A 12324-nucleotide genomic window follows, 5' to 3' on the forward strand; every position below is an offset into this window, starting at 1 on the left:
GCATCATTCCCACTTGTTGATATTATCAAAATGTTATGTGGTTGGTGGACATATAATCGGTTTGGGTAAACATCAGATGTTCCATATATAGGTTTTCCTTCTGTATATTGTTATATTAACAGCAAATGATGACTATTTATAGCAAACATCAGCTTTTATTTTTAAAACAGCCCAACGTAGAGACAATGGAACAGGGCCAACACTATAATTACATAGATGTTGATATTTGTAGTATTACACCAACTTATTTAGAATAAGACACCCTTCATAAATGACTGACAGGAAACCACTGTTGCAAAGAGGAAGAGGAATACATTGTATTTAATTAACAGGGCCCTTTTTAAATAAAATAGCATATTAAAATTTTATCCTGGGGGAGTCATCCTTATGGTCCAGTAAGATAGCATACCAGAACTTATGTGGCAAGCATCTGCTTCATTTTTACTGTGTCTAACAAATATCACCAAAAAAGATAATAAAGAAAACCCATAAGAATCTGGTCACAGTGAAAATGCTGCCAGTAGTCCTTGTTAATACAGACAACCAATGACCAGGAAATGGCTGCCAAGGTGGCAAGGGGCGATTGCCTCTTGGACTGCTTTGACTGGAAGATTTTGGTCCACTACCTGAAGTGCATTTCTGCATACAGCCACCAGGTTGTCTAACCTGTTAAACACTTTCCGGCAGCATTTTCATCCTTACAGGATTTCATGTGTGCTTCTTTATGGGTTTTCCCTGAATTCACTTTTATTAAGTGTGTCCTTTACAGGACCAACTATACTAAATGTAAAGTCAAAACAAAAAATGTGTTTTTAATATTTTATTTATGAACCATAAATGGAGTCATCCTTTGGGCTAGATGTAAGCAGCACTTTCCTACCACTATTTCAATGGGAAAGTACAAGTGAACATATAGACTCAAAACGAAATTTCTGTGCATGTCAGACCCAGACTGGCCACATGGCACACCAGGAAAATGCCTCACCCAACCTGCCAGTCCATCGGCAGATCTGGTGCTGCAGTATCAAAGCATCAAAGCATAGCATGCCCGGGCCCTAGTTAGTAACTGGGGGGGGGCAGTTTCAACACATAGCCGATTACCAATACTACCGTAGGAGATAACATCCTACATCCTATATATGTTGTTGGTTTCCAGAGAGTTTGTATGATGTGTCATCGTCAAGGAGCAACCAATAAAAAAGTATGTTGTTTTCAGGTTGTTTCTCATTTTTATTTCTCCCTAAACCCCCCAATTTCCTGATTAGCAAGCTTGTGTGTCTGCAGCAGTTAGGCGTGGGTATTACATTAAATCATAAACCCATCCTTTAAGGAACATTTTATTAGGAGTCCAAGAAAGTAACCCTGAATTCATGTACCATGCACAAATACCCTGCACAATACCCTGCGCTGGTGTCAAGAGACATCTGCAAGGAATAGTCTTACTTTAGTTGTAGAACTCAAATTCTGCAAGGAAAACACCCCACCACTTTCTAATGGTAGCTACAAATGAAGTCCTTAACTCTTTGATTATGAACGAAGTAAGGAATATATGGCTTCTACATTAGTCATGAGAACATTACTTTCTATCAAGACCACCAAAAATAGTAAATGAAAACGTTGCTACCAATTACAAGTAGGAAAAGCAGGAATCTATGCTAGATAAAACTATACCATAATCTGCAGGACCGCGACCTGATAAAATCATTTCCATTCTTCCATGCTAAAGCTTCTGTACCATGATGGTTTTTTTAAATCATACTTGATTGGTATTTCGTCACAACCTATAAATGTAAGTAATGGAATTTGGATTCCCTGATAACCTATACCGTTTCCTGGTCTATGGAGTATGTGTGTCATGGAAATTTATAAATGATTGTGGAAAGTTTCCTGCTGGCAGGTACTTTTTTTCCAGGAGAACCATGACCAGGAAGTGGAGTTCCAATGAGCTCATCATAGACCATGTTGCTCCCTACTGTTTTCATGGAGGGTGATGAAACACAATGTGTGTTTACACTGAACAAATTAATCACCACAGAATAAGATAATATAAAGGGTCAGAAACAGATTATATAGCCTTATGAAACCCTTCCAGTAAAGAGGTTGCCCGAAAGTCACCAAGATGCTCTATCAATTAGTTAATTATTCATAACATAAAAATACATTAATAACTATTTGTTACATTTGCTCTTTACATTACTATGATTTTGTACAAGATTATGCCAAATTTCATTGATTTATCACCTTTCCAAGCAAGATTTGTATATTTTCGGTATTATTTGCATAGGATAATCTAGCACTACTTAAATTGACACTAATGAAAATCAAAATGTCTAAAATTGGAGGTGTAGAATCAGGTTTGGGGGATTCCACATGATGTTACATTATTCAATTCATCCTTAGTTAAAATAATTTTGGTAAATTGGGATACAGCTTATTATTCACGGAGCTGTGTGGGAAAAAGGAAATATTCCAGTATAATCAACTGAATTATTTCACAAGTAACAGCTAAAATATAATAATAATAATAATAATAATAATAATAATAATAATAATAATAATCATCATTTGAGATAATATGCAAAGTAGCCAGAGCAGTATTATTATTATTATTATTATTATTATTATTATTATTATTTAGAATCATATACTCCTGGCCTATGTAAAACTGATGTTTTGGTACACGCTCTAGTTGGATTTCCCTGATATAAATTAAGACTAAATAATGTATTTCTTAGAACCATAGTAACAAAGTACAACTTTCTGTGCCATATCATTAAAAAAGAATCCATATTTATTTCACAGGAATTGAAATAGCAAGTATGGAGTTCAATTGCATCAGACTAGAGCGCAACTAGCTTCTGCAATACTAATAGCTAATCCACATTATATTAGTAAGCTTTGAGGGGGTCATCATCCCACTGATAAATGGAGAACATAAAAAACATCGCAGATTCACAAATATTGTACCATTAAAGGTTATGTGAAGATTTATGTGAAGATGCTGCTTTTTTGCATAACTCTGGAAGCTGCCATCACCTCTCGAATAAGGGAACCATGTGTATGGTTGAACCCTGTTCTCAAGTTTTTTTTATGTCAAGTGCGATTTCATTCTATCTCCATTGGAAGGCGCTGTTGGACAAGTCTCTCCTATTCTGAGACCTGCTACTGAGTGAAGTGCCCTTTGGTTAACCTGAGAGGGAATCTAAACCACGTGATCTCGGCTAATTTATTATCTTTAACTCAATGTCGTTCAAACCAGCTAGGCAAGCTTTGTATCTATCAAGGAAAAATATGATAGGATGATTTGTATAGGATGAGTTAACATCGCATACTGCAGTCATAGAGGCATACACATATTTAGGATAGATTACTAGATATGTCATTGTGAACAATGATCACAAAAATAAAACACCTGCTTTGTTTGCTATTATATTAGCAGTCACAGAATTTGGTATTATGAACTTGACCATTAGGCTCAAAAACAACCACAAAGCACGTTCTTGGTTTTTAAGTCTAAAAGAAACTAATGTGTTGTGTGTGTTTCATCTGTCAAATACATTTAATTAGCAAAGAAATAGTACTAGATACACTTAATAAATAACCTTTACTTTAAAAATTGCAGCATTACTTAATTACACAGGAAATATATTCCAAGTATATCATAAATGATTTACTTTTAAATATAAGTTGTTTTTCTTCCCTATCTGATACGTTTTACTCAGCATGTGATTTTTTTCTCTAACAAGTATGTAGATTGTTTCCTTTCTCACACAAACCCTCTAAATTCTTTTTATTATTATTTTTTCATGGAGTCCCCAAACAAGCTCATTCACACCATTAAGTTTTATGGTTTTATAACTTTAACGTTTCCAAAGTGAGAGGTGGCACCTTTTGTCTTTTTTTTTTCAAAGTTAAAAGACATTCTCACTTCCATAGCTTACAGTTGTAAACTGTTTGGTCGCTCGTAAATTGGAGAAAACAATACTTGCAGGACAAACACAACTCATTCCACGTGATTCACGTCCTTGTGTCCTTAGGTCCTTTCGACAATGTCTTCATCATCACGAAACTTTTTATAATTCATATTTAGGGGTGAGAAGATCATTCTAAAATTAAAACGAATATTATTTTACAGATCTCAAAGCTATATATATGTAGTTGCTGCATGAGATTGAGTGATGACATTTACATATGTATTTGAAAGCCTTAATCATAAATATCATATTAAAAAAAGATAAACCACGTTCATCGCTCAATATGGCCAGTTCCAGAAAATAAAGCATTGAAACAGAAGTTTCAGCTTTACTATAGCTTTTTTTCCTTCTTTATTTTACTATTCGAGGCTTCTGGGAATCACAATCAAGTGAATAGAAGTTTAAAAGCTGATGGTTATTTATGGTTCTAGAGAGATGAGTCCTGAGTGGCTGGGCTGGAACACGTGATTCCAATAAACTTTGTTTTATGGCTTGAGAGTTGACAAGCTAAAATATAATTCCCACCATAAATTAGTTTAAGAGCGTACAAGTGCAGATGCGTTTTGTTCCTGAATGTAGTAATAAGAGACGTGTTACTAAGGATCATTCTGCTTGGATCTCTTAGCACTGAGGGTTTTCTATCTGCAGGATCTGCTTTAGGAGAAGAGATACATAAAGTAAGTTATTTTCCATACAATCAAATACAAGATATATTTTTTTAGGACAGGGCTAGGAATTTAAGCCAGTTACAATACATGATTTATAAGGAAAAATGTACTCACTTTGTGTATTTTACGTTTACCATAAAATCTAATTAGGAGACAATTATATGACAATTATATTTCAAAACTCTCTTTGCGAATAAGATCTTGCAGTAAAGTTGAGTGCTAGCATATTGTACAAATTATATTTGGATATTTTCCATGGGGATTATTTTCCCTTTCTGTGTGTATATTCTGTGTATATTGTGTAATGTGTATATTAATAAAGCGGGCCCAGCCAACATTAAACAAATTCAACTTTTCTGAAGTACTTGGCAGAGTTTAATGACGAAATTACCATGTGCATTTGAAATGTCTTGAGGCACAAAATAATGGTTTATTTTTATTGCAACAGGTTACTTACAATGGCTGGACACCTGCAGTAAGTATTGCTTGGTTGTTTTTTTATTCTATAGTGTTTGTTAAACACGTTGCCTGTCAAATCTAATTGTTTGTAAATAACGTTCCATGTCGCAATTTAGAAGATAAATACTATTTGCTGCTGTCATTTGTAAATGTGTGCCAGAAAACATATCTTTCTATTTATTGTACTATATATATATATCTATATATATATATATATATATATATATTAACATGTAGATATATATATATCTATATATATATATATAGATATATATATATATATGTATCTCTCTCTCTATCTCTCTCTCTCTATATATATATACTTACAGCTAGATAGTAGCTAAATGAATTGCTGTTAAATATGGTTTTCATGCTGTGTAATTATGGAGGAAGCGTATTAAATTGGTAAATTAGTTCATGTGTAGTTTGAAGTCGTACAAGTAAGAATATTGCAATTCGGACCTTGGAATTGTTTTTGGCTGGTTTCCAAATCGGTAGATTCTTGAGTCACCGTCTCTTTAGCGTAACTAAACGTCTTCAGATCTGTTACATTGTATAGCGCCTCCCAGAGTAAGAACTATATATGGTGCTACACTTCTTTATTGTGTTTAAAGGTGTATGGATGTTGGGTTATGATGTTACTCTGTTGTAACACTGAAGACACTGGCTCCAAATTTACAGTATTAATTTAACATTTTTTGTATACTTTGGAGAACACCAAACAATAATTTTTTGCCTTTCGGGTTTTTTTTATTCTGCATGAAATGTTTATATTAAGGCAACTATTTTGTTTTGTATTTATGAGGAAACAGGAAGTAGTCATGCAAACCAATAATGGTGACTATAAGATAATTTAATGACCTACTCCATATATGGACTTGATTTTGGGTTTTTTTGGCTTTATGGTGTATACTTGTACATTAATATCCCAACACTAAAATTATCCACATTTTCTTATCTTTCTAATAATAAAACCGTATGTTCGATAGCTTGAGTTATATTTCATAATTTTCATATAATCTCTCTTGCATTGTCATGTTAGTTTAAATCAAGATGGCATTGGAACACATCAAGAATATTACACCTTGCATTTCCATCTGAGGGTGATTACCAGCTCATCTTGCATTTCTAAAAAATCAGACATTCAGATATATTGTCCTTTATTGTTAACAGCATTATTTTTTATATGCCACAAAACATCGAGTATATGCTTTAAACTAAGCTACAAATAAAAGGAAAGATCAAAAGCGTTTGTAGGAGCAGTTGGGCAGGAGGTGAATATTTAACACTTTTGTTCATCAATAACTCTGTGGCTTTGACCTGTCTGAGCAAGTCTTAGGAGAAGGTGAAATGCAGGTCACAGTGTCTAACAAATATGAAAATGCGAACAAAAAAATATTCACTTAGATTGTATTTTCTTAAAGAAACATTTCCTAAACATTGCAAAATGTAATGATTATTATTGATGGTACTTTCAAAGAACATTTTAAATAAATTATTTTATATTTATTTGAAGAGTGTACAAATAGCGTTATGTTTAATTTCAATTTTATTTAAAGATGCACATTTAAACAAAACGTTTTATATGCAGAAATTCAATTTTGTGCATCATTGATATATATTAGTAAAACATCAGTAAAACAATAATATACAATAATTGTATCTTTTTTAAGTTAAGCATTAAAATATCAATTGAAAGCATTTATAACAATAGTACAAAATGTACTAATAGTACAAAATGTACTAAACTGAACCTTCTTCTGGTTCTGAAATAACACTTACCTTAAAGGGAGATGCGAGAATACTGATATTTTAAGAGCGGAAAAACGGGAAAGATGATCTTTGTGACTTGTGCTAAATAGACTCATTCCAACAGCAAAAGCAGCAGCCCAGCTCCCAGGTCAGGAACAATTCGTGAACTTTTGTACTCCTCTGTGTGACTGTCCAACTAAAATAATGAAACTTAGTGATATGTTTGCAAATGATTTCAAATGACCTCTTGCCCTGGCCTTCACCATAAACGCTACCACACTAATTTCTGGATATAGTCCTAGGATTGGTTTTGTAAGAAGAACTTGGATCCGTGTGTAGTACAAGGTAGTAACTAACCTTCCAGCATTATATATATATTTATATATATAGTTAGAAATATTTATGTTGATCGAGTGGAGTTATATAGATCATATAATGTGGTAGAACGGTGATTGATTTCTATATTTTTGAAGTATACTGAAAGTGAAATCAGAAATTATCATTATAGGAAGTGTATATGAAATGCACGAATGTATCATGTTATTTTATTATTATTATCATTATTACTACTGCTACAACTACATCATTGGGGAATGGGATAGTTTGAATGTATTACCGTATTGTGGACGCCAAACTATTGTATATTAGCTTTACAAATAATTAGAACACGTAAACTAATATTTATTCAGCTGCAATAAATGTGTATATAATGTTGATATGTACCATGTAATATCGTTTTTATTACTCTGTGGTGTTGTAAAATGTCTTGGTTCTCGTTTTGATCATAATATGGTAGAAGAGCGTTTATTGTGACCTTTGTGAGCAATAAAATGAAACACAGAGGAATACTATGCAAATTATAACTATGCCTGTAAAGATGTGCATGGAATCAGCAGGTATCATGTAATAACATTATTATTATTTAATGGTATCATAAAAATACTTATGTTTAACGCAAAGGGAAGGAGACCTTGTGACCATTGAAGCTTACATATGGGATGTAGTGGTTGTAGAACATTAATAATATTTATACGGATTTTATTGCTATCTTTTAATAATAATAATAATAATAATAATAATAATTTGATGATAATCAGCTTTGCTTGTTTAAAAAAAATAGTTATTGGAAGTTAACGAGTGATTTGTGAATAAACAAAAACACCAAAAAGACCTATATGTAAAGGTGTAATGTATTTGAATTGTTATTATTGAAATGTTCCTTTATTGGTGATCACTATCCGCTCAAATGTGTGTAAAGTTGTTTTAACTTGATTTTTTATCCTTGAAGGAAAAGGTGTTTATTTTATAGTCAGGTATACCTGCCTTTGCATGGACTTTCATCTCTATAGTCATTTCCATGCTATTGGTATAAAGAGTAAAAGGATTATAGTATCACGTTGTCTATATGTACCCTGTAGAACCGAATTTGTGTGGTATTTACACAGTCACAGATTCGATTCTAGGGGAATATATAGTCGATGCAAAAGCTTCGATTTCATCAAAATAGGACATTCTGTAGTGAAGTTCTCCTTGGCGGGCTTGATCATCTGTTATTATATACAGGGATATATAGAAACCATTGATAGTGATCATTTTCCATATGAGTAATATAATTTGTGTCACCTGATTTTAGGTTGTTATATCAGATTTATATTATGTGTCCCTGCTTTAATAAATACTGGTACCATTAATGTATTGAATTGTTTTAAATGAATTGGGTTCCATTGCAGTATCACGTGTTTCTATAAATGTTTCAATTAAGTCAGAATATATATATATAAGTATGTCAACGTACCTAGTACACAATTTTACAATGAAATCTTCAGATTCTTTATTCAGCACAAACATTAGATATCTTAATTGCAACATACATTTTTAAAAAAAGGAAAACAGGAAAATAAAATAATTTGGCTTTGTTGCATGCTATGGGTTTACATGGTTGTTTTACGACACCATGGACTTTTTTCCCATTTAACCATGCGAAAAGTAAACCAGAGGTTACTGATTGCCTGTTTTTTTTTCAACCTGACTGGATTCTGGTAACTTTTGGATGACCTCTGAAAGACAAAGCCAAGACAGATCTATTGTATTAAGACTCTTCTGATGCTCTATTGGCAGAATTAGATTTATTTTCTTTACGTTGGATTTAAAATGGCTTGCTTTGCATCGAAAAAAATAAATTTCTGCTAATAAAGAAATTAAAAAAAAAACAGAATAGGAATGGCATAAAAACCTTAAAAGTAATTCATGTTTAAATGCATGATTTTCATATAGTTAGAATGAAATCAGGTTTATATCAACACATGAAGATGTGTAATTAATAAGGGAATGGGGGCAGGGAACATGTTCGCAATGATCCAATTAAATCAATATTATTTTGTTATTTTGTGAAAATTATGAGGTACAATTAAACCCAGTGATAAAGTTTCTGGCCGCTGATTGGCCGCCTAGGTCACATGACTGACTAACTTTATTCAGTTGACAGCAAGTAGGAGGGCTTTATGGAGGCAGAAAAAAGACAACAGCAGAAAAATTAGTATTTTCTATCCTCAGAAATTAATGGCCATGAGTTCGTTTATGGTGAACTCAAAGTACGTGGATCCTAAATTTCCTCCCTGCGAGGAATATTTACAGAATAGCTACCTAGCAGACCAGGGCTCAGATTTTTACAGTTCCACGCAGGGCTCTGAGTATCAGCATCAGGGGATCTATCCCCGGCCAAACTACCCTGAAGAATCCTTCAGCTGTAGCCATGCACAGGGCTCTGCATTGCAGCCCCGGGGTCATGTGCAGGAGCAAACCGGCCATCAGAATCCATACCCTTCCACTGATGACCAATGCACAGCACCGATCTCCACCACCAGACCCTGCAACCAACAGCAGCACCCCAAAAATGGGAGTCTGACTAAACAGCCAGCTGTAGTGTACCCCTGGATGAAAAAAGTGCACGTCAATTCAGGTAAGCAACAACTTTCTTGTAAATCAGTCCATACTGGGATGTGAGGAAGTTGCTGAAAAAAAATATTTATGGGCTTTTAAACCAAGGAAGTCATTACACTCATCATAAATTTTTATGGTTGGGGGAATAGGCCGTTGGCCATGTGGTTTTGTTTTCTTTTTGTGTGTGTGTGTGTGCAGTAGGAAAAGTAAATCTTCAAAGGGGGTGAGTAGATTATCTTAATATTCACATAAAGTATGTAGAGTTGGATGTATGAGTCCAATCTATTTTATACACACATTGGGATATAAGTAAAGGGTAAGGTTTAATAAAAATTTTGATTTGTATTATTTCACAGTCAATCCGAATTATACCGGAGGGGAACCAAAGCGATCCAGGACAGCTTATACCAGGCAGCAAGTCCTGGAACTTGAAAAAGAATTTCATTTTAACAGGTATCTGACCAGACGTCGCAGGATAGAAATAGCGCATACTCTGTGCCTTTCCGAGCGCCAAATCAAAATTTGGTTTCAAAACAGGAGAATGAAGTGGAAGAAAGACCATAAACTGCCCAATACAAAAGGAAAATCGTCATCTGGGTCATCTCAACACATACAAACTATTTCCAAGGAGCATCACACTGACTTGACCTCTTTATAGAGAAAAACATATTATATATTTTTTCTTTTTATTCTTCCATTATGGACTGTATTATAGACAAATAGACAGGGTTGAAGCAATGCCTGCAAGGTATAGCTGTCTAAAGCCCCCGGACTGTCACGTCATTCCATAGGTACGGTGTTTTTCATGGACCTTCACACCAATATTGGACTATATCGCTCAATGGCACAATTCTTACTCTCATTCACTTACGAGAGTAAATACATGATTTCAAGAATTCCCCCTGAATGCATCAGAAAATAGAACATTTTGGGACACAAATCGTTTAATTCAATTTCACCGATGAAGATCTGTCTTAGGTCTGTGGAAAAATGCCTTAGGTAATTCCAAACCAGTATGTATTTTTCGTTTTATTGCACAGAGCAGTATTGGGTTAACAAGGAAACAGAGCAAGTTAGTGAGTTCTTAAAACGTAAATGTGGGGACCATATGCGTATCCCCTCCTCTGATTTTGTTGTTTCACTCTTTTTTTTTCAAATCTCGTGTTAATCACATTATACCAAATTTTTCTAAACATTTTTATTTTATAATAAACGGGTTATTTTTAATTAAAAAGTGCATTCAGGTATTTATTTAAAATGAAATCTAACAAATAAAAACAATCAATCCAAAGCCAAATATTAAGGAAGAAACTGAAAATATTGCTGTGTATTTTTCTTCCACCTTATTGTTGGAAAATTAACAAAAATAAATAGCACTACAGTTTTAATGGCAACTATTTATGACATGCCCCTAATTTAGAATTAGATACCATTAGATTAATGGTTAATAAATAGTTTTGTATATCTGTACTTAATTTTTGTTGGAGTGTGGGGGAGGTAGCTAACGTGCTTTTTGGTCGGGTTTAACAAAGAAAAAATGTGTGTTATTTTATGAAACGTTCACAGAAGAAAATTAAGAAAAGCAGGGTGTTCATTTTCGTAGTAGGCTTTGAAAAAGACATGTTCTCACATTTATCACATTCTTAAATTTCTTAAATGACTGAATGTAGCATTATTGTAGGTTAAGTCTTCCAATTTGAAAGGGAAAAACATCCTTGAAGCAGCTGAAAATTATTTATCTTCTAAACAAACGAAATGCATTTTAGTCATAGCAATTTCGTATAAATTTGTCACATAACTTTAATGAAAAAAACTGCATTCGTATGTTCCCAGCTCCAAGCAATAGGAAAATTGACGGGAAATGCATTTTATTTTTATTGTTGAAACATGTAACCTGTTTTTCTTGAATGCAATTTATCAAAATAAAAAGGGTACTTTCTTCTTAAAAAAATGTTATTTTTTGTTTGGCTGTTTTCTGTATTTGCACAAATATTGGTGAAAATAATCGCCTAGGATGCTGCAATTTGTTCATTGGTGTCACGTTATCTTACCTCTTTTCCACTGAAACGTAACAATATCACTACAAGAAAAGGTCACACATAGGGATGCTTGGAAGGTTTTTCTCTCATGAGAATAGTTTACTGACTTCTTACTTTTAAGATAAGAAATTACTAATTCTTTTGTTGATTAAATGTAAAACCTCGGGTTCTTTTGTTCTTTTTTTGTGATGGTTTAGTATTCCCACACTGCAGCATTAGACTACCCTCATGTCCCGATATTAAAGCTCTATGTATTATTTTCAGCATTGTGCCCATGACAAAAAGCACAGTTCATACCAAGTGAAGATGTCTTTTTGTAAAAAGCCTTCATGTTGAGAAGTTGAAAAAAGGTATTTTACTGAAGTTCGGCCAAAGCACTGAAACAGGTTCATCTAGAGGACACATTTTCTGTTCGATTAGCTGTATTTCAGCCGGGAGTGTTGACCTCTAAACCCTTGACCCCTTAGATCTTACCTCCCTTATTTTAGGACA

The 12324-nt window shown here is 33.6% G+C and overlaps 1 protein-coding gene across 1 annotated transcript; it reads left to right on the forward strand.

Annotated features, from left to right (window-relative positions):
* The first annotated feature begins 8333 nt into the window (after positions 1-8333).
* On the forward strand, positions 8334-11744 carry HOXD4 (homeobox D4). The gene is made up of 2 exons (XM_053471370.1): positions 8334-9812; positions 10150-11744. The coding sequence occupies exons 1-2, from the start codon at positions 9413-9415 to the stop codon at positions 10449-10451; spliced, it is 702 nt and encodes a 233-aa protein (XP_053327345.1). The 5' UTR covers positions 8334-9412; the 3' UTR covers positions 10452-11744.
* The last annotated feature ends 580 nt before the right edge of the window (positions 11745-12324 follow it).

This window comes from Spea bombifrons, chromosome 7, assembly GCF_027358695.1.
Source record: "Spea bombifrons isolate aSpeBom1 chromosome 7, aSpeBom1.2.pri, whole genome shotgun sequence".
Lineage (NCBI taxonomy): Eukaryota > Metazoa > Chordata > Amphibia > Anura > Pelobatidae > Spea > Spea bombifrons.